The sequence below is a fragment of the Mauremys mutica genome, chromosome 1 (genome assembly GCF_020497125.1).
Source record: "Mauremys mutica isolate MM-2020 ecotype Southern chromosome 1, ASM2049712v1, whole genome shotgun sequence".
In the NCBI taxonomy this organism is placed as follows: Eukaryota; Metazoa; Chordata; order Testudines; family Geoemydidae; genus Mauremys; species Mauremys mutica.
In genome coordinates this window covers 355,454,400-355,478,463 of record NC_059072.1, presented here as the reverse complement: position 1 = coordinate 355,478,463, position 24,064 = coordinate 355,454,400, and the positions used below count along the sequence as shown (strand labels likewise).

The 24,064-nt window shown below is 45.4% G+C and overlaps 1 protein-coding gene across 2 annotated transcripts in view; it reads right to left on the bottom strand.

Annotated features, from left to right (window-relative positions):
* Positions 1-24,064, bottom strand: part of LOC123373746 (disintegrin and metalloproteinase domain-containing protein 20-like) — a 144,793-nt gene that overhangs the window by 73,598 nt on the left and 47,131 nt on the right. For both annotated transcript variants that reach the window (XM_045022853.1, XM_045022861.1), the window contains 2 exons: positions 18,915-19,072; positions 5,153-5,327 (listed from right to left, as the gene is read on the bottom strand). In XM_045022853.1, the coding sequence (XP_044878788.1) occupies positions 5,153-5,327; positions 18,915-19,072 (333 nt within the window). The remainder of the gene's footprint in view (positions 1-5,152; positions 5,328-18,914; positions 19,073-24,064) is intronic.

Here is a 24,064-nt window from a genome sequence, read left to right as displayed (position 1 = left end):
GTGTTCCTTATCTTGTTCAGTTGATTGAAACTGTTGTTGTTTGCCATGTTGATTATCTGTGTTGACCACCAAGGAGTTGGGAGGTGGGTGTGAGAAGAGGAAGTCCACCCCTTTGGTGGGGATGAATACTTCTTATCCGCCCTTTTGCATGTTGGCGGAATTGAGGCTGGTGTCTGCCAGATTGTCTCTGCTGGTTTCAAAATCACATCATTGATTGGCAGAGTGCTTTTGCAAGCAGATGAAGGTTGTAGAATTTGTTCCAGCTTGTGCTGGTTTGTCTGCACTTCCTTCAACAGGATGTCCTGGCTTTGGGCGACCCACTTAAACAGTTCCTGAACTGTTTGAAGTCATCCACCAAGATAGGCAGCGGTGGCATAATTGCCTCATCTCGGGAGAAGGAAGAATTGTGAGCTGGAGATGTCATTTCCTGATCTGTGCCTGTTTCTGTGTTATCCCCAACATCCTGAGCCTCCGTTGACCACAGGATGGGAGATGTGGGATTAAATGTCAGCTCGCCTCTATGAGCCATGGGTGGCCTGGAGCGGGAGCCCTGATAAATTGCCTAGGGTTGGGCCCATTGCATTGGGAAGGCTATCGGTGGATACATCCACAGCGGTCCGTACCACAGTTGAGCTATCTGGTTGTGAGGGCATTTGGACTCCATCTGGATCCAGGGTGGCTGTTGCTCTTTTGGTGATGCGTGATGTGGTGAGAAAGTGCATGGTTCCTGCACATCATCATCGTCTTCACTGGACGAGCATACAGCATTATGAGAGGTAAGCTATAACTTACAGGAGAGCCCTCAGTACCAACTAGTAGGTTTCAGAGTAGCAGCCGTGTTTGTCTGTATCCGCAAAAAGAACAGGAGTACTTGTGGCACCTTAGAGACTAACATTTATTTGAGCATAAGCTTTCGTGGGCTACAGCCCACTTCATCGGACACATAGAATGGAACATATAGTGAGGAGATATATATACATACACACACACACACACACATATACACACACACACATACAGAGAACATGAAAAGGTGAGAGTTGCCCAACCAACTCTAAGAGGCTAATTAATTAAGATGAACTGTTGTCAGCAGGAGAAAAAAAAACTTTTGTAGTGATAATCAAGATAGCCCATTTAAGACAGTTTGACAAGATACTTAACATGGGCGAAATAGATTCAATGTGTGTAATCGCTGAGCTATATGTTCCATTCTATGTGTCCGATGAAGTGGGCTGTAGCCCACGAAAGCTTATGCTCAAATAAATTTGTTAATCTCTAAGGTGCCACAAGTACTCCTGTTCTTTTTACCAAATAGTAGGGACTGCAGTGCCAACAAGACAGACAAATCTCTCTGTTGCAGTAGATTTCTGGCGGTTCTGATGACGGCACCATCGGTGGCAATGGGGAGAGACCACCTATGTTTCTGTGGTGCTCTCTGTGGAGACATCTGAGCCCTCTTCCTCAGTCTTTTAGAGGAACACATCTCCTGTCCCTGCCAAGACGTCCATTGGCCTGCCTCTGGTTGGAGAGATTTCTACATCAGTATCATTTTCAAGCAGAGATCCTGGTCACATCGGGCTCTTGCTTTCAGATTACTGCAGTAGGGACGTTTTTGCAGGATATGTGCCTCCCTGAGACATTGGACACACAAAGAGTGCCCGTCAGAAATGGGCATTACTCCATGGAAAGAGCAGCATTGCTTAAAGCCTGGGGAGCCAGGCATCTCTAATGGTTATCCAACCCCAGTGCGGGGAAACTACGGGGAGGGTAAAACTGGGAAAAGTAAATGGTTTTTTTTTAACGAAAACTAGCACCAGCACTAACTATAACTTTTTAAATGACTGACTAACTACTGAAACTTATTTTTCTAAAGATTTGGCAAGAGTGACGAACACTGCCCCAGAGCTCCATCTTCAGCTGAGAATGGCCTAATGTGTGGACATTGCTACCATAAATCTTTGATCGATGGTGCCGGGGTGCACCAACACCTGAAGTGGCACACCCACAGGGACGGCATTCAAAGAAGAAGTAAGGGGACAGTACTTCTGACCACTCCTGCTGGGGTCCAGGTTTGGTGCCACTAGGGGGGTGGAGAGGAAAAAGCAGAAGAAAAAACTATCAGTTTCTTCTGTGTGCATGGCTAACCCATCAGTCTTTCTCGAGACTTGACTACTGTGTACAAGACTTGAGCATTGACATTAACAAGTGTTAGGAAATCCAATTTTGAACACTTGGACCGAGTAAGTCTGGCATGCACTCTGAAGATACAGAAAAAGGAAAGAAGCCAGCCTACCCAGGACAATGAACTGGCCATAAATAAAATCAGGCTGGAAATTAGAAGTAACTATCAGAGGTGTGAGGTTCTGGAACAGCTTTCCAGTAGGGGGCAAACTAACTAGTTTTAATATCAGCAAAGAGTCCTGTGGCACCTTATAGACTAACAGGCGTATTGGAGCATGAGCTTTCGTGAGTGCATCCGACGAAGTGGGTATTCACCCACGAAAGCTCTTGCTCCAATACGTCTGTTAGTCTATAAGGTGCCGCAGGACTCTTTGCTGCTTTTACAGATCCAGACTAACACGGCTACTCCACTGATAGTTTTAAGATGGAGCTTGATGGGATTATATGAAGGGGTTGCCTGCGATAGCAGGGGACTGGACTCAATGACTTCCAGTTCTTTGTTCCACAAAAGCTACATCACAATGGCTGAAGTAAAGAGATTGAAGGGGCCTTGTGCATTGCATACCCTTTGCATAATCCCCCACCTCTGTTGCATCCTCCCTTTACCAGTGGAAGCTCACAGGCCTCTTGCAAAAGGGCTCTCTGTGGCCATGGAGGATGAGGCTAGGTTTGTATACAAATGGCTTCATCCTGTTTGTAGGCAAGTAATACATACAGTAGAATTCACACAAGAAATGCACACAAACTGGTGCCTCATTATTCATGACTTCTGTTGATTTGAATGGAAGTTGTAGGCCTTATGATCAGTTTTGGGTTAAACTGATACACTTGAAGGCCAAAAAGGACCATCATGCTCATCTAGTCTGGATGTACATTGTAGGCCACAGAACCTTGCCCACCCACTCTTATAATAGACCCATAACCTCTGGTTGAGTTACTGAAGTCCTCAAATCATCATGATTTAAAGACTTAAAGTTACAGAGAATCCACCATTTCCTCTAGTTTAAACCTGCAAGTGCCCCATACCCCATGCTGCAATGGAAGGCAAACTCCCCCCACCCTGAGTGTCTGCCAATCTGACTTGGGGGAAAATTCCTTCCTGACCACGAATATGGCAGTCATTTGGACCTTTAGCATCGCAGAAAACCAAACAGCTAGACACCAGGGAAAGTATTCTCTCTAGTAACTCAGATACCTCCCCATCTTTGTCTCATCATGGGCTGCGAGAGATATTTGCTACTTTCAGTCACAGATTGGCTACATTCCATTGTAGACAGTCTCATCATACCAACCCCCTCCATAAACATATCAAGCTCAATCTTGAAACCAGTTAGGTTTTTTGCCCCCACTGTTCCCTTTGAAAGGATGTTCCAGAACTTCACTCCTCTAATGGTAAGAAACCACCATCTCATTTCAAGCCTAAACTTGTTGATGGACAGTTATATCCGTTTGTTCTTATGTCCACATTGGCGCTTAAATTAAATGACTCCTCTCCCTGGTATTTATCCCTCTTATGTATTTACAGCCTTCTCTTGGTTAGGCTAAGCCTGCTCTTGGTTAGGCCTTCTCTTGGTTAAGCCATCTCTTGCTTAGGCTAAGCTCTTTCAGTCTCTTCTCATAAGGTAGGTTTTCCATTCTTCTGATCATCCTAATAGTCCTTCTCTGCACTTGTTCCAGTTTGATTTCATCTTTCTTTAAAATGGGAGACCAGAATTACATACAGTATTCCAGATGAGGTCTCACCAGTGCCTTGTAGAATGGTACTAACACTTCCCTATCTCTACAGGAAACACCTCACCTGATGCATCCTAGGAGCATATTAGCCTTTTTCACAGATGAATCACACTGGCGGCTCATAGTCATCCTGTGATCAACCAATACACCCAAGACTTTCTCCTCCTTTGTTGTTACCAACTATAAGTCCCCAGCTTTAAAAAAAAAATTCTTATTCTTAGTCCTCAAGTGCATGACCTTGCACTTTGCACTATTAAATTTCATCCCATTTCTATTAGTCCATTTTCAAGGTGATCAAGATCTTCTTGTATGATATTCTGGTCCTCCTCCATATTGGCCTTCTGACTTTGTTTCAGCTGCGAATTTTATTAGCACACTTCCACTTTTTGTGCCAATAAAAATGTTAAATCAGATTGGCCCCAAGACCGATCCCCGAGGAACTCCACCAGTAGCCTCCCTCTAGCCTGATGGTTACCCTTTCAATATGATGTGTTGCAGTCTCCCCTTTCACCAGTTCCTTATCCACCCTTGAATTCTCATATTAATCCCCATCTTCTCCAATTTATCTAATAATTTCTCATGTGTAACTGTATAAAATGCATTACTGAAATTGAGGTAGATTTGATCTACTGCACTTCCTTTGTCTTAAAAAATCAGTAATCTTCACAAAGAAAGAGATCAGGTTGCTCTGGCATGATCTACCTTTTATAAACCATGTTGTATTTTACCTTAATTGCTGTTTACCTTTATGTACTAAACTACTTTCACTATCAAAATTTGTTACAAGATCTTGCATACAGTTGAGGTCATTCTAACAGGCCTGTAATTTCCTGGATCGCTTTTTTCCCTTTCTTAAAAAAAGGTACTATATTAAGCAATTCTCCAGTCATACGGTGTGATCCCTGAGTTTATGGATTAATTAAACAGAAGAGGGAAATGTATTCCTGTTTTTTTTTTAAATATCCTCATAAAATTTATTGTGTACTCAAGGAGTAATTTTCTTTGTACTCAAAGCTGTAATTTTGATGTGCATAAGATGTGTTCTTCAGACATAACAACAAAATAGTTGAATCCTATTTTAAATGCAAAACTCAACTCTTAGTCTTAACTATGGAACCATGAACAGCACTTCCATCGTAAAACCATGTGTCTCACGGAGTAGTTTTGAAGTTGGATAAAACAAACTTAACAATACTTCTGTAAAATGTGCACGAAGCTAAAGTATTTAATTACTAACCTCATCCATACCACAATCACATTCCTCCTCATCTTCTAGTACACCATTACCACACGTCTGTGTTCCAAATATTTTCTTTTCTGGTATGTTAAGCAGGCATGTTTTTCCTGGTTTTCTTATCGTGTCAAAATAGAATCCTCTGGAGCAGTTACTGAACTCTGTGCACATTATCCGCCTGCACAGGGAGAAAATATCTAATACTAGAGAGCACTTTAATCTGTCAATATATCAAAATCCAATGGCTGAAAATTGAAGCTAGACAATTTCAAACAATAGAAAATGGAACTAATAGCTTCATTCAGCACACAAGATGGATGCACAAAGATATAATGGGAATCTTAAATGTGGCATTTTCCTAATTTTTAAGTGCTTGACTTTGCAACCCAAACAACATTCTTCTTGAAGTGGAAACATGTATTACCTTCAAGCCATTCACCCAGATAAAATGTGAAGATCTGATTTAAAATTAAATGAACTTCTCTAACACACAACATAGAATGGAGACCAACTGACTATGCACTTAGATATAAAATCAGATTAACTATGCTTGGCTCAGGAATAACACTGATAATTAAAATGTATATACTGTAGAACCAAATTAACCTGTATTACATTTTCAATGGAATATTCTCTGGTCAACAAGTTAAAATTTAAATGAATTAAAATACTTACAATTTTATAATGAATCCCAGTTTAAAAAAAAGAATTCCATACCTGGGTCATTCTTTCCTGCAGACTGATTCCATCAGTACAGACCAGATAGGTAGTCTTCCAGTATATGTAAATCAACTTAGAGCCTACCAGTAGTAGTTGAGAATTTTCCAACTTTTTTCACTGACTCCTCTCCGTTATTCTCCAGTCAAAGTTTAGCAAAACTATAACTTCAGCTTAGGTTAGCCAGTAACTGAAGTGTGGGGGATGTGTAGTTTTGGACTTGGTTCACAGAAAAAAATTCCCAGGTGAGATATTCTTTCTTCTGCATCCTGTTTCTAACATGATGATAGACAAAGCTGTTTTGAAAGGAATATCCTCTCCCCCAGCAGGAGCTAGGAGGGAGAAGAACGGTCAGAAAGAACCAGACATTGTGGCTTTGGAGAACTGGGGTGGGGGGGATGTCCTAGCAAGGGCCTATGAAAGGTAATCTTAGAAAAATGAAGGTTACTTACCTGCAATCAGAGTTCTTCGAGATGGATTCTGCATATTCACGTTCATGGGATGCTCTGATCGGTGGAACCCAAGCTAGCAATGCCCATTGGAGAACTCACACACTTCTTTAGTAGACATTTATCATTCCATGGTAAGGGTATAAAAGGGTTTGGCTCTCCAGCCACCTCAGTTCCTTCCCCCACATCCCGTGTCCCTTGGTAAGTAGGATTCCAAGGAAATGGGGAAAGATGGGTGGGGAGTATCCATATGCAGAGTCCATCTCAAAGAACCCCAGTTACACCAAAGTAATCTTAATTATTTCTTTGCGGGGCCTCTGCATACTCCCACTCACGGGGTAGACAAAGAAGCAGTAACTGTAACCCAAGATGGTGGGATATGGAGTCCTAACTGAACAATGATTGCAGAACAGCCATACTATACTTTGCATCTGATATAGACTCTAAGTCTAATGAGTAGTACTTAGTGAAAGTATGCATTGAAGTCCAGGTTGTTGCTCTACAAATTTTCACAAGAGGAACGTGTTTGGGAAAAGCCATAGAAGCTGACTTAGCCCTGGTATAAAGTCCAACAGACCTTGTACTTTTGTCCCATTGATCTATACAGGGACAATTATTTTAATGGGTCCTTGTTCTGCTCTCCATACCTGCACATACTCACATTCCATAAGGGGGCATTCTGTTTGGACATGTCCTGGTAGGGGGCAGGGCATGTCAGGGAGAGGAACAGATTGGAGGAGAAGTAGAGAGGGTCAACCTGGGGCATGGCTGGGGAAGCCTGTCTGAAGCCAAGGCAGGAGTGACAGCTGGAGGTGAGTAAAAGGCAGAAAGGGCCCAACTCAGCATACACCTTGGGCTACACAAGGAAAGTAACAGTAAGCTGTTGCCTACAACGTGTGTATGCAGCAGCATAGGACAGGAGAATCTCACTCACCTACTCCTGTATCAAACCTAGGTCTGAGCCACTGAAGTCCTCAAATAGTGGTTTAAAGACTTCAAGATGCAGAGAATCCTCCAGCAAGTGACCCGTGCCCATGCAGAGGAAGGCGAAAACCCCCCAGGGCCTCTGCCAATCTGCCCTGGAGGAAAATTCCTTCTCGACCCCAAATATGGCGATCAGCTAATCCCTGAGCATGTGGGCAAGACTCACCAGCCAGCACCCAGGAAATAATTCTCTGTAGTAACTAAGATCCCACCCCATCTAACATCCCATCACAAGCCATTGGGCATATTTACTGCTAATAGTCAAAGACCAATTAATTGCCAAAATTAGGCTATCCCATTATACCATCCCCTCCATAAACTTATAAAGCTTAGTCTTGAAGCCAGATATGTCTTTTGCCCTCATTGCTCCCCTTGGAAAGCTGTTCCAGAACTTCACTCCTCTGATGGTTAGAAATCTTTGTCTAATTTCAAATCTAACCTTCCCGATGGCCAGTTTATATCCATTTGTTCTTGTGTCCACATTGGTACTGATCTTAAATAATTCCTCTCCCTCCCTGGTATTTATCCCTCTGATATATTTATAGAGAGCAATCATAGCTCCCCTCAGCTTTCTTTTGGTTAAGCTAAACAAGCCAAGCTCTTTCAGTCTCCTTTCATATGACAGGTTTTCCATTCCTCAGATCATCCTAGTAGCCCTTCTCTGTACCCGTTCTAGTTTGAATTCATCCTTCTTAAACATGGGAGACCAGAACTGCACACTGTATTCCAGATGAGATCTCACCAGTGCCTTGTATAATGGTACTAACACCTCCTTATCTCTACTGGAAATACCTCGCCTGATGCATCCCAAGACCTCATTAGCTTTTTTCACGGCCATATCACATTGGCGGCTCATAGTCATCCTGTGATCAACCAGTACTCTGAAGTCCTTCTCCTCCTCAGTTATTTCCAACTGATGCGTCCCCAGCTTATAACAATAATTCTTGTTATTTATCCCTAAATGCATGACCTTGAATTTTTCACTCTTAAATTTCATCCTATTACTATTACTCCGGTTAGGTCATCCAGATCTTCTTGTATGATATCCTGGTCCTTCTCTGTACTGGCAATACCTCCCAGCTTTGTGTCATCTAACAAATTTTATTAGCACATTCCCACTTTTTGTGCCAAGGTCAGTAATAAAAAGATTAAATAAGATTGGTCCCAAAACCAATCCCTAAGGAACTCCATTAGTAACCTCCCTCTAGCCTGACAGTTCACTTTTCAGTACGACCCGTTGTAGTCTCCCCTTTAACCAGTTCCTTATCCACCTTTCAATTTTCATATTGATCCCCATCTTTTCCAATTTAACTAATAATTCCCCATGTGGAACCGTATCAAATGCCTTACTGAAATTGAGGTATATTAGATACACTGCATTTCCTTTGTCTAGAAAATCAGTTACCTTCTCAAAGAAGGATATCAGGTTGGTTTGACATGATTTACCTTTTTAAAACCATGTTGTATTTTGTCCCAACCTTATCTCCACATTAATGCATTTTTTTTGCCATTTAGTAATTCCTTCTTTGGCACATGCAGAAGAAGCTGAAGAAGAAGGTGGGTATCATCATCATCATCATCAAGTGGAACAGAGGATGATCTTTGTTTATTAAAAAAAAACAACAACACACACCTAAAGAACTATCTGCATGTCATGACTCATGGATCTTGAATTTGAGTCCACAGGGTGAAGCCAAACTCCATCCTCCATCCAGCAGCCTGCTGCCAACTGCTTACCTAGGGCCCATGAAGCCCAGTCCTAGTTTGGAGCTCTGCCCCTGAGGTCTTATTGGCAGAGTCCTGAAACAGCTGATGGGCCTGCTGGCCTTACTGAAGCCAGCAGCAAGAAGAGGAAGGTGTCTGAACAACTGGGCCCCTCCCTGTTCTGGACTGTGAACCTTGCGCTTCCTGCTCCCCCAGCTTGATTTCGTAGCATCTGATTCATGGTTCTGATCTTCAGTTTATCTCCTTCCTCCGAGCCCCAGATGGCCTGACTCATGGTTCTGATCTTAAGTTTGTCCCCTGCTTCTGACCTTCCAGTATCCTGACCCAGCTGACTTTTGACTCCTGTCTCATGAGTGTGGACTCTGGCTCTTATCAGTAGATCTGGCTGTGCACGACCTGGCCATGATACTGGGCTAGATGGACCTTTGGTCAACCCAGTATTGCCATTCTTATATTCTTTTGTCCCCTCTGCCAGAAGTCCATAGCCTGGTACTGTCAAACTGGAAAGATTTTCTGCAGTCAATATCAGCCATCTTTGATGACCCACACTGAGTTTAAACAGCTAAGGCCACCCTGAGGAGACTCCAGCTTAAAGATGAACTATATAGAGATACATAGCGCCATAGGGCCTAGATGCCCTTGTGGACCTTACCATCTGCATTGATGATCATCTGCGAGAATAAAGAGAGGAGAAAAGGAGGTCCCTGCAGTCCCTCTACCCACATGACATGACCTTCTGAATTGATGCCCGCTGAATTGCTACAAGCCAATGTGGCTTGTCAGCAGCTGAATCCTAAAGAAAAAGAATGGTGCCGGCAGCACCACTTGTGCTTCTGCTGTGGTGAACATGGCTTGTTGTTTCAGGTGCAGCAGATAATCAGGTATTTGTTGGATGGACAAATGTGTCAGTGAGACTCTAGTTTGACAAGCCCAGACAGAGAACCTCTTCGATTTTGACAGGTAGTGGTCCTGGTGGAGGGCTTTCTGCAACCTAGTAAGACCTGGCAAACTTGTCCGAGCAAGCCTGCTCTTTGGGATTTAACCAAGGAGCCTCAAGGCCATTACATGAAAGAATTGCAGGTTTAGGTGGAGCAACTGACCATAGTCCTGGGAGATCAAATCCAGGTGCAACTGGAGTGAGATTGAAGTTGCCACTGATAGCTCCAATAGAGTGGAGAACCAGTGTTGGGCAGTAGTAGCACTCTGTGTGGGAGTGGGAGTGGGGGAAAAACATAGTAAAGCTTTCCTGTCCCAGGATAGCAGGAAGGCATTTGTGATGGAACCTAGGCTATGACCTTTTAGAGAGAAGAATTGGAGCCATTTTCTGTTGTATTTGTTCATAAATAGGTCAATTTGTGGCATCTCCCACTGCTAGAAAATGCACATAGCTATATCCAGGTGAAGACCATTTGTGGTGCCTGGAGAAAGATCTGGTCATAAAATCCACTAACTTATTCTGCACCCCTGAAAGGTAAGAGGCCTCAAGGTTGACTGAAAGGGCTATGCAAAATTCCCATAGTTGAACTGCTTCCTGACACAGGAGGGATGACTGAGTTCCTCCCTGTATGTTGATGTAAAACACAGCTATGATTTTGTCCATAAGGACAAACAGGTTTCTCCCCCTGGCATAAGGTAGAGAAACCTGACAGGCAAGATGAATCACTTTGAACTATCTGACATTGATATGAAGAGAAAGCTCTACTGAGGACCAAGACCCTGAGTTCGGAGTGACCCCAGGTGAGCTCCCCACCCTAGAGCCAACACATCTGAGACTAGAATTACCAATGGTTGAAGGCAGAGGAGGGGAACGCCCACACAAATCTTGAGAGGATTCAACCACTAATTCAGCAAAATTAGGACCTGTGAAGGTACCATAAGCACAGGATCCAGATGCAGACAGCTTGGAGAGTACATTGAGGCCAACCACATCTGGAGGGGTCTGAGGTGCCACCTCCCATGTGGTACTACATAACTGTATAAGGCTATGTTTTTTAACTGCCTCATACAGTTTTCGGCTGTTGTGATCCAATGAATCTCGAGGAATCTCATGGGAGATTCAATAGATTGAGATCTTGACTCTTTGGCCTGGGTAGAGTCCAACATAGCCCCTATAAACTTTATCCTCTCTACTGGACAAAGGATAGACTTGTCTGCATTGATCAGTAGTCTTAAGGTCTTGAAGGCTGACTGAACGAGATGAACATTGGATATAACCTAAGCTTTGGGCAGCCCTTGACTTGCCAGTCATTCATTTAAAGGTAGACTTGCACTCCTAGTCTCCTAAAGAACACTTCTACCATGAAGACATTTTCTGTTAACAGTCAAGGAGCTGCAAATAGGCTGAATGGAAGCACTGTGAATTGGTAATGAGAATGATTCATTACAAATCTGAGGAACTTTATGTGTTCTTGGTATATCAACACATAAAAGTGGACATTTCTTAAACTGAGGATGGTGTACTGGTCTCCAGCACCCCGAGAGGAAATAATGCATGTCAAGGTTACCATGTGAAACTTTATTTTTTAGATAGTTGTTGAACTGAGACAGGTGTAAAATAGGTGTGAGTCCTCTCTTGGTTTTGGGGATTAGGAAATAATGGGAGTAGAAAACCTTCCCTCTTAAATTTTGTGGCACCTCCTCTATGGCTCCTACCTGAAAGAGAGATTGAACCTCCTGCACCAGAAGCGGAGTGCCTGAAGAGGGACAGGAAGGGAGGGTAAGTAGGAGGGGTAGAAATAATTTGTAGGGTGTACTCGACTACTGTCATGCGCAACGCCCAACGATGCATGGTAATATGGGACCAAGCACTGAGGAAATAGGAAAGGCAGTTTGCAAATAAAGGAAAAAGAGGGTGGGTCTGGCATCCTGGGAACTGGCATTGAAGCAGAGGTAGGAGGAGGAAGTGGTTTACACTTAAAACTTCTTTCTCTGCAGGTCTTGTTGTTGAGCCTAGTAAGCGCTCATGAGAAGGGTCCCTGAAGAGGGACCGTGGAGGGGGTAGGTAGGTAAAATGGATGGAGTACCCAGTTAGAATGATCGGTAGGACACATCAGTCTGATGTTGTGTGTTCCCAGGCACTGCAGAATGCTGCCAATCGGTGGACAAATGAGTGTGGAACAATGGTCAGCTGTGTCAATTGAGGGGAGTGGTCTAACAGTGCCTTGACCTGCCCATCAGAAGTGGTGCTTAGACGTAGAGAGCTGCAATGAAGATTGTGGGCCAGGCGGTTTGCGTTTAGGGAATTTCCCTTTCTTTGCAGCTCTTGGTGGCACTGAGTTTGGTACTGAGATGTCTGTGGTCTTTGCTGGGATTGGGGATTAAGTCATCTCTTTTGTCTTAGTGCAGAGATACCCAGTGACCTCAGGGTAACCCTGGACTCTTTCAGAGTGTGAAGGGAGGCATCAGTCTTCTTGGCGAAGAGCTTCATACCCACAAAGGAGATGGACCTAGCTGCCATTTTGGCCACGTTGAGGGAAGATAGCAGTGATGTCTTAGCTACTAATTGACCCTCCTGGATAATGGCCTTGAATGAATCACAATGTGCTTCTGGCATCTTTTCAATAAGGTCATTCAGCTTCAAGTAATTTATGTAATTGTATTTCGCTGTGAGGGCCTGGTAGTTGGCAATACAAAATTGTAGTGTGCCTGAGCAGAACACTTTTCTACCAAATAAATCAAGGCACTTCATAGAATCGTAGAATATCAGGGTTGGAAGGGACCTCAGGAAGTCATCTAGTCCAACCCCCTGCTCAAAGCAGGACCAAACCCAACTAAATCATCCCAGCCAGGGCTTTGTCAAGCCTGACCTTAAAAACCAATAAGGAAGGAGATTCCACCACCTCCCTAGGTAACCCATTCCAGTGCTTCACCACCCTCCTAGTGAAATAGTTGTTCCTAATATTCAGCCTAAACCTCTCCCACTGCAACTTGACACCATTACTCCTTGTTCTGTCATCTGCTACCACTGAGAACAGTCTAGATCCATCCTCTTTGGAATCCCCTTTCAGGTAGTTGAAAGCAGTTATCAAATCCCCCCTCATTCTTCTCTTCTGCAGACTAACAATCCCAGTTCCCTCAGCCTCTCCTCATAAATCATGTGCTCCAGCACCCTAATCATTTTTGGTGCCCTCTGCTGGACTCTTTCCAATTTTTCCACATCCTTCTTGTAGTGTGGGGCCCAAAACTGGACACAATACTCCAGATGAGGCCTCACCAATGTTGAATAGAGGGGAATGATTACGTCCCTCGATCAGCTGGAAATGCCCCTACTTATACAGCCCAAAATGCCTTTAGCCTTCTTGGCAACAAGGGCACACTGTTGACTCATATCCAGCTCCTCGTCCACTGTAACCTCTAGGTCCTTTTCTGCAGAACTGCTGCCTAGCCATTTGGTCCCTAGGCTGTAGCAGTGCATGGGATTCTTCCATCCTAAGTGCAGGACTCTGCACTTGTCCTTGTTGAACGTCAACAGATTTCTTTTTGCCCAATCCTCTAATTTGTCCAGGTCCCTCTATATCCTATTTCTACTCTCTTTTGTATCTACCACTCCTCCCAGTTTAGCATCATCTGCAAAATTGCTGAGGGTGCAATCCACACCATTCTCCAGATCATTAATGAAGATATTGAAAAAAAACAGCCCCAGGACCAACCCTTGGGGCACTCCACTTGATACCAGCTGCCAACTAGACATGAAGCCATTGATCACTACCCATTGAGCCCGGCGATCTAGCCAGCTTTCTATCCACCTTATAGTCCATTAATCCAGCCCATACTTCTTTAACTTACTGGCAAGAATATTGCGGGAGAAAAGCTTTGCTAAAGTCACGGAATAACACATCCACTGCTTTCCCCTCAACTACAGAGACAGTTATCTCATCATAGAAGGCAATTAGGTTAGTCAGGCATGACTTGCCCTTGGTGAATCCATGCTGACTGTTCCTGATCACTTTCCTCTCCTCTAAGTGCTTCAAAATTGATTCCTTCAGGACCTGCTCCACGATTTTTCCAGGGACTGAGGTGAGGCTGACTGGCCTGTAGTTCCAATATCTGTTGTAGGGAGAAGCCCTTGACTGGTGCGTCAGCTGTAAGAGTTGACAGTGTCCACCACGATGGAGTTGGGTGGCAGATGGGAGAATAGGAATTCTGATTCCTTGGTGGGGACATAGTATTTTTTGTCTGCTTGCTTGCAGGTTAGAGCCACTGATGCTGGGTTTGCCACACAGTCTTTGCCAAGTCTAAAATGGCCTCATTAATCGGAAGAGTGATCTTTGAGGAGGCGGGAGAATGAAGAATATCAAGGATTTGATGGTGGGTATCCTTGACTTTGAGCATTGGCCTGCTAAACCCAGGGTTGTGAGTTCAATCCTTGAGGAGGCCATTTAGGGATCTGGGGCAAAAATCTGTCAGGGGATTGGTCCTGCTTTGAGCAGGGGGTTGGACTAGATGACCTTCTGAGGTCCCTTCCAACCCTGATATTCTATGATTCTATGAATCTGGAGAGTGTCTGACACCCTCTTTGCCAGTTCCAGTAAGAGACGAACGTCGTTCACCAAAGATGGTGGGGAAGCCATGACGGCTTCATCTGGAGAGGAGGAGAATATGGTCCTTGGAGTCACTTCCTCATCAGTATTGGCTTCCTGTTCCTCTAAATTGTGAGATGGTTCTGAGGCCCTTGATGGTGCAGGCCAGAGAGTGTGCCTCAAGGGTTCTTGGGCGAGGCTCAGAGCTTGAGGCACACTGGCAGTGCGCTGCCCAAGAGTCAGAATATGGCTATTGGGATGGTGATGGCATAGAGCCTGGTGGTGGTGCCCATGTGTTGCCATACCAGGGTGGTGGTGGAGGAGCCATCTGTGGGTATATCCTTTGGGTCTGTTGGTAGTGAGCAACATAAAGAGGAGGGAGGAGTTACAACACTACCTCCTCAGGATAACTGCCTGAACCCTCGGTAAAGAGCAGAGGGGCATGGCATGGCATGGCATGGCAGCAGGGCTAATTCCAGTGCTTGGTAGAGGCTTGGTGCAGAGGTGTTGGTTACTGAGAGGAGGGGACTCGGGTGCATCCGGCATGCAGATGTTTCTTGAATGGCAGACATACGCCTTTACCAATCATCCCGGAATCAGTGGCGGTGCTGCGGGGATGAGGATCTTGTTCACACCAGTCGCTCCTATGCTGGGTGAACCATTGCTGGTGGTATTGATGTGGATCTGTGTACCAGGAACATCTTTTTAAAGGAGTGTTTACTCCTGTCCTTCGGTGCTGCTTGCTCAGTGCCTGTGCCCATCGAATCCATGGACTTATCAGCAGTACCAGTTGCTGTCGGTTTCCATGAGCCATGGGAGCCAGAATGAGATGGCTTCATTGCCAAAGATTCCGAGTAAGATGGTGAGCGCGTGCAGCTATCTCATGACTCACTATGGGGGCTTCCTGCTCTTTTCTTAGATGATTTTTGAGAGATCTCCACAGCCTGCTTCTTCAATCCTCAGTCCTTAGATGTAGAAGGCTGTATGGAAGACTCATGTCAGCCAGGCAACTGGTCTTTTAGCTGCCTCCATGAAGATAATCTTCTGGGAAAGCTCTCTCTCTTTGCAGGATCTTGGTCAGAGTTGTTGGCAAAGACCACACTTCTATTGTTTGTGGCCTTCCCTGAGGCAGCGAATGCAATGAGTGCACTTATCTGCAATTGGAATCACCTCTTTACAAGTGAAGCACTTTTTGAAGCCCAGAACAGGGGGCATACCTTGTTGAGGGAAAGGATCCCCAGTGGGGAAGAAAACATGCGAGGGAAAATAAAGTTTCTTTTTCTTTTTAAGGGGAAAAACAGCAACTATAACTATAACTAGAAGACTAACTAACTATAGGTATGTAGATTAAGACAGCAGTCTTAACAGACTGCTAATGGCTCTGTCTCTAGCCAGAGGTGGTTGACAAGGAACTGAGGAGGGCTGGCCTATGCACATGGGCTAGCCTTGTGGTGCAGCACGAGGAGGGACAGTGCATGTGCGAGCCCAATGGACACTGCTACTGAAGTTCTCCGATTAGCAGTGCAGGGATGCAAGCACACCTACAGTGGAGCACCCACAGGGACACTACATGAAGAAGAACAGGTGTGGCCAGTGGGTAGGTGCCACTTCCCTTTCTGACGTAAATGAATTGGAGTGCCTGGAATATAATCTGTAAATGGGGGGAAGCCCCATGGATTCCAAAGAGCCCACTGGACAGGCGTAGGCCCCCAGTGAATTCCTCACCAACCACTCAATGATACTCCCATGAGTGGATCCATGGAAGAGTGGAAATGGCAGGAGAAGGAGCAGTGACAGTGGCTCAGAGGACGAAAAACATAGGATTGAACCTCTGACTCAGAAGACGACTCTTCTCCTTCTGTTCACCATGGAGGTACAGTTTCAGATAATGCCAGAGACTGGTGCTTGAGATGGAGAGGCCCACAGAGAAGCGAGCATTGCAGGTTCCCTCTTCGACAGTACTGAAGGGCAAGTTGCCAGGCATACATGAGGCTGGTACAATACTGAGTGTAGTAGCGACCCTGCCAGTTGTCCTGTGTGTGCCAGCACCGATAGTGTTGATAGTGTATTGCTGGCAATACCAGCACTAACAGGGTCAGGATGTTCCGGGCAGCCACAAATGCCTCTGGCGGGTCGCTATCAGGATAGTGTCATTGTGGTGCCACAGATGTGGAAGGAGATCCTTCTGTCTCTGGCTTAGATGAAAACTGCCTACGCACTGAAGTCAGCAGCGTATTATTCTTCAGTCTCAAAAGAGCTTGGACCACAGTCTACTCTTATCCCCATGCCTAGCAGACTTCAGTGCCTGAGATCTCTCCCTTTTGGCCATCTGCTTCTTATGCCTCTTCTTAGGCACTGGGGATGGCGAGCAGTGTCAGGACTCAGGTATGGCAGGAGACACACTCCTTACTGGCATTGAGGCACACGGTCCTGAGTCTGACTAATCTGGCTCAGATGGAGAGCTCAAGAACCCTTCCATGAGCATAAACTTTAGCCTGGCTTCATGATCTTTCTTTATGTGAGGCTTAAAGTCTGCACATTTGGCAACACTCTATGATATGAGCTTCCTCAAGGCACTTCAAGCAAGTTGAATGCAGGTGGCTCATGGGCATAGCCTTATTGCAGGAAACACAGGGCTTGAAGCTGGGTGATCAAGGCATCCCACAGTACTGGGAGTTGACTGAAATCCTGATATGGTAAAAAAAAAATCTAACTAACGAAATACTAATAACCTTAACACTAATTATTTACAAAACAAGAGAACATGGTCCACTGGGAGAACTTTCAAATGCAAAAAGAGCAGTTCCAGTGACTGTCACAGGGGGTAAGATGGGACTGAGGAGGGTTGGGTGGGTCTTTTGTACCCGTGCCACTATTGCGCATCAGCAGAGGGCACTCAAGCCACCCCAATGGGTACCACTGAGGGAAAAAAATATCTGGCGACTGTGCGCGTGATATGCACACACCAAGAGTGGAATGCACATGTGCAAGCACTCAAAGAAGAATTAACATTTAACAAATACTTAATCTATTTATGTTAGCAACCACTTAACTATTTGCAAGTAACAATAGATGAAAAAGAGACCTGAAAGAACCAGGGCTTGAAGGAACACAGGGTGCTCCAACTCCATCACAACCAGAGAGAAGGAACTGAGAGGGAGTTGGAGAAGCCTTGTCCTTTATACCCTTCAGGTGTGAGCACAAGGACACAGCACATATTTGCAATCCCAGTGGTAATGATTGCAACAATCTTCAACTCTTGTTCACTGGTCACACATACACCTACAATGAAATGTATACATCTGCAATCACTTGAAGGAGAACCACTGCTGCAAAGTACTACGGGCCAGTTAAAGGAGAGTAGGGCCCATAATCCCTTGGCATTCTTGGGTTTCAACCTGAACTCAAAAAGTAATCTGCAAAGCAATTGATGATAGGTCAAAAGTGGAAAAAGGAGCCAAAGAGAGAGAGAGAGAGAGAGAGAGAAAGAGAGAGAGAGAAACACAAAGGAAAAATATCATATGTACAAGTCAGAAAAGACTTCTGAATTTAATTGATTATTCAAAGGCAGGAAGCCTAATGGCCATGTCAAAAGGAAGGGCAGAGGAGTCAGTGACTGAACATGAGAACATTTTCAACTGGTATTCTGTGCCTCCTACATGATATGCAATGTAGGTGAAGGACCATCCTGTCTCATGTGCACCATGGGCAACCAGTTCATACAAATAAAAGCACAGCCCCCTAATTCTCCAATGACTGTGATAGGGTGTACAGACCCCACTGATGAGGAAGGTGCCAGAGATGCTGAGGAGGAAGGGCTAGCCCCACACCGCTGGTCTTGCCAATCATATATGGTAGGGAGGAGGTCTTTGAAATGGAGGAAACTGCAGTCAGCTGGAGAGGGAGGAGCAAGATTACCCTAAGCTGGAGCCACAGGGGGAACTCACAGGGAGACCAACTCACAGGGAGACCTTCTCCCCGACCTGTGGGCAGTACAGCAAACACCCATGGTAAGCTGGACGGAGTAAGCCTGACTCAGCAGCCCAGCCTGAGAGATTTCTTAAAACCCACTACATAGGTCGACTATTGTTGGCAGCACTGTGGACCTTCTCTCCCCCCTATAAGGGGCCTCAGGAAGGGGAAACTCTTCAGTCCATTGGGGTACTTAACTTTCCTTTTGATTCCACCATCCAGAAAGACGCAAGGAGCACCTCCTTGGAAAACCTAAGGAACTGGGGCCTGTGCTGGAGCCACCCAGTGTAAATAACCATCCCACCATCTGGGAGAGAAAGCTTAGGAGACTCCTTTACTATGAGCTTATCAAAAGACATAATTATTGTATTATAAACTTTAAAACCAAGCATTACTCACGAGGCATATGACCACATCACGCATTTTCCTCCTCCGGGGCATTTGCAGACACAGCCTCTAGCTGTATTTCTCTTAGAATTATCGTGAGGCATGCCAAGAGAATGTCCCATCTCATGTGCAACACTGATTGCATCATAAAGCACTGATTTAGATATCGCCTGTACACAGTTAGACAAAACACCAAGACAAGAAATTATGAATTACATATGAACACAAAAAAGCCAAATTTTAAGAGCTGTGTGACTGCATGAACACACTGGATAATATAATTTTTAAACATATATCTAGAACATGTCAGAATCCCACAAGAGAACTTTCAGTGTGAAGGAATAATTTCTTCACACTGCCCTCTGAGATCATTTTAAGAGGTAGGAAAAAATGAAGCACTCACAAGTGATATGTCTAGCTCTGCCAAGGTCCCCAAGCCATAGAATTTTACCTAATAATTCCTACATCTATTCCATAAACTTCTGGTTGTGCTAAAGCATTTCTTTTATAAGGACATTAATTCCTGCTTTAAGGTGAGAGATTTAAAAAGCAGGTTTTTCAGATTGAATCATTCTTATACTTCATCTAAACCACTTCCAATTTTTCACCATTCGTGTGAAAGTAAAGAGTAGGTAATGGGGGAGAGGGAAAGTGGAGACCTTATTTTTGGAATATTAGCAGAAAGAACTTTGTCATAATGGATCACTGATATCAATTTCAGATAAGATGAGAGTAGGTAAATAACTTTCACCTGTTGCTTCCATATCTTGGTTGTAGGGAGTCCACATTTTTTAATACTTCTAAATAATTGCACAGGATACAGACCTATGGGATTCCTGACTTCATGCTGGTGAGAGTAAGGACTAAGGCAGAAAATATGGTTTAATTTCCCCTCACTTTGGAGAGTGCCTGCATATTTACTTGTAAAAATGATCAAGTGGCACAGTGTTCCCTGCAAAGCTATTATAACAAAACCACTAATCTGTGGGTGCATCAACTGGGGAAATAGGTCTCCAGCTAAGGCACTTCAAGTTCAATTCATTCAATCCCCTTCCAGGGTATATCACAGTTCCGTAATTACTGACCCTTTTCAGGGGGGTGGAGAATCCAGACCTGCCTGTTACTCTGGGTCCCAACCCAGGGATACTAGAAGTAGCAGCCACCTGCTGCATCCCTGTATTAATTGCTGCATTTCCCTGGACCACTTCTCTATGGCCTCCTAGTTCCTTTCCTTCACCCTTAGCTCAGGCTGAAGTCTTTCTTAAGTCCCAGCAGCCAGCCAGGAGCTACTTCTTGCTCCCCCTGTCCCTGCCAGTAACTGCTCTGTCCCTGGTATTACAGTTCCTTCAGCCAGCCAGGAGCACTGGGTTTGCTCCTCTGGCTCCAGGCAGCAACTGACTAACTAACAGGACCACCAGGTCTCCAGCAGTGGGTCTCAGGGCCTGTACACCCCCATCACAATGATGATATAATACCTTGTCTGACAAAGTTTGCAGATGACATATTGGTGGGGAAGTAAATAATGAGGGAGACAGATTACTGTTACAAATAGATCTGAACCACCTGATTAAATGATCACAGTTCAACAAAATGTGTTTTAATACCAGCAAATATAAGATAGCACATCTGAGAAAGATGAACAAAATGCATGCTATACATACAGGATGGAAGACGCCATCTTGGAAAGCAATGATTAAGAGAAGGACTTGGAGATCATCAAAGCTAATTGCCTCAATGTGAACAATCAGTGCATGGTATGGCAAAAAGGGCTAATGCAATCCTTGAATGTATGAAAAGAGGAATATCAAATACAACTAGGGCCTGGTCTACACTAGGACTTTAATTCGAATTTAGCAGCGTTAATTCGAACTAACCGCTCAACCGTCCACACCAGGAAGCCATTTAATTCGAACTAGAGGGCTCTTTAGTTCGAATTTGGTACTCCACCCCGGCAGGTGGAGTAACGCTAAATTCGACATGGCTAGTTCGAATTAGGCTAGGTGTGGATGGAAATCGAACTTAGTAGCTCCGGGAGCTATCCCACACTGCACCACTCTGTTGACGCTCTGGACAGCAGCCCGAGCTTTCATTGTAAAGAAAAGATTCAATTGCCCCTGGAGTAGCAGAGGGATGAGTGGCTCCCTCCTCCACACCCCTTAATGTCATCTCTGGACTATCATTGCAGCTGGAGGCTTCCTTCCACTCATTTCTCACAAACGACTACCTGTGTCTTATTCATGCATTCTATATTACTTCATCACACAAGTGGGGGGACAATGGTATTGGAACCCAGGAAGGCTGGGGGAAGAACGTAATGAACAGCTGGGGTTGTTTCAGGAGCACACCCTGTGAATAGCGTTCAGCTCAAAATTTATGCAGGATTGGACAGAGAGCAGCTGTGGTCTCTGATTGTATGATACAGTGGTTCTCTAGTACAGTTGCACATAATCTAGGCAGGACTGATTCTATTTTTAGATACCCAAAAAGGAGGGATTGACTCGGGGAGTCATTCCCAAATTTTGCTTTTGCGCCCCTGGCTGATCGACCAGGGGCACTTATGACAGCACCAAATGGCGCAGTGCAAAAGGACAGGTAACCATGACCATCTTATTACCGTCTTCTTACCAGTTCATGGTATGGTAGACGGTGCAGTATGCCTGGTAACCATCGCTGCTGTCATGCAAAAGCATAAGCATGCTGCTGTGTAGCGCTGCTGGTCCGCCTCTATCAGCGGCATACAGTACACATACGGTGACATACACAAAAGGCAAAATAGGGTCCATTGTTGCCACGCTATGGCGTGTGCCAGGGCATTTCATGGAAAACGTGATCGAAATGATTGTCTGCCCTTGCTTTCCCGGAGGAAGGAATGACTGGCGACATTTACCCAGAATCCACCGCGCAAATGATTTGTGCAACAGCAGGCACAGGGGTCTCAACAAAAAATTCACAGAGACAGCCTAGATTCAGTTAATTGTTCGCAAAAAAGTATCATTGCAAGGAATTAACTAACTGTTTCCCATCTCACAGCTTCCACTGTCTCCAGACCTTCCACAGCATCCACCTCGCAGAGGCTGGTGAAGATTAGGCGGCGAAAGAAAAAGACAAGGGACACGATTTTCGATGAATGTGTGGGCTGCTACCTAGCCGAGGCGGACCAGCAGAGGCAGTGGAGGGAGAAAGTCTCTCTGTACCAGTGCTCACACAGCGAATGGGAGGAGAGGTGGCGTGAGGAACACAAGCAGGCGACTCAAGCAATGCTTGTACTACTGAGGGAGCAAACGGACATGCTCCGGCGACTTGTGTATGTTCTGCAGGTCCGCTGCAGGACAGAGCCCCCGGCAGTATCTCTGCAACCGCCCTCCCCCGCCACAAAGTCACATACCCCCCTCACCCTAAATAACCAGGAGGATGCCCGCCCTGGTCCGTGAATACTGTCACTGCACCCCAGCAGAGTGCTCAAGTAACCAAAAGCTCTCATACCCTACGTTTGCATAAGTCCTTCCCTTCCGGACTCAAACAAGTCCCAATCCCAGTCCCATCCCATAACTGTGTACTTAAGTAATAAAAATACTTTGCTGTTAAGTACTGTTTCCGTCATGTTTCCTCACTGAAGACTGTGTTTGAATGGGGTGCGTGGGGAAGTGCGTTGCTAATTGCATAGGACAGGCACCTTTCGCAGGGTACAGACACGGGGTCCGGATCAGCAGCGGGTAACACACACAGTGCAGTCAGCAGGCACCGTGGTCGGTATGGGAGGTGGTTTCCAGGTTCTGTGTGGGCGGTGGGGATGTGACTTTTTAGCGGGGAGGGCAGGTACAGATCTTATACAGCGGTCCTTGTCGTGGACCGCTGAGTCACGCAGCAGAGGAATCTGTATCCGTCCTCCTCCGCCACAAGGCCACATAGCCCCCCGCACACAGAATCCCAAAAAGGAGGGATGGCAGGCTCCGTTGAAACAAGCAGTCCGGCAATGCTTGAGTTTAGAGGCTCTTTACATCAGCGCACATCAGCTTCTCTGTAAAGAAACTGAACAGTCACAGGTCACGCTGCTCGCTGGTATTTGAAGAGTTCCTTGTCGCTGTCAGGCGCCTGTATAGGGCTTCATGAGCAAGTGCATTAGCGGCCGAGGATCACTATAGGCAAATGCACATCCACAACAGTTATTTCGTGGTACGGGAAGAAACTACCTTCCAGCAGGCGTCTGAGCAGCCCACAGTTCCTGAGAACACATGCATCAGGAACCTTGCCCGGCCATCCGACGTTCATGTTGGTAAAACGTCCCCTATGGTCCCCCAGTGCTTGCAGAACCATTGAAAAGTAGCCCAATTTCTCAGCAGCTGAATGTGGAAGAGGTGGACGATAAAGTGCGAGGAGGAGAAAACGGCGAGGATCGCAGCGGGCTCCATGCTTGCAGTGCTGTGGCGTCCACGCTGTCACTGACCAGAAAAGTGCACGAACAGATTGCCCGCAGGCGCTTTCAGGGAGGGAGGGAGGGCGTGATTGACGGTTCAATGACGACAGTTACCCAAAACCACCCTCGACACATTTTTTCCCCCAGCATGCATTGGGGGGAAATCCCAGAATTCAAATGGGCAGCGGGGACTGCGGGAACTGTGGGATAGCTTCCCACAGTGCACCGCTTCGAAAGTCGACGCCGGCCCCGTGAATGTGGACTCAGAAGTTCGAATTAGTGTATTTAGTATGGATACACAAATTCGACTTCATAAGGTCGAATCCACAAATTCGAATTAAGTAGATTCGAAATAGTCCTGTAGTGTAGACAAGGCCTAGGAAAGTGGTCTTGTCCCTGTACACAACATTGGTAAGACTGCTACTGGAATATTGTGTCCAGTTCTGGTTCCACACTTCAAGAAAGTTGTGGAAACACTGGAGAGAGTTTTGTGGAGGGCCACAAAATGATCCAGGGGCTGGGGAAAAAAAACAGATACTAACTGTTGTTCTTTGAGATGTGATGCTCATGTCCATTCCACGTTAGGTGTGTGTGCACTACGTGCACAGTTGATCGAGATTTTTCCCTCAGTGGTATCTGTTGGGCCAGCTCTAATACCCTCTGGTGCCATGCGCTCATGCATGCATATGAGGGGTCTAGCCAGCTCTGCATCTTCTCAGTTCCTTCTTGCCGGCTAATTCTGAGCGAG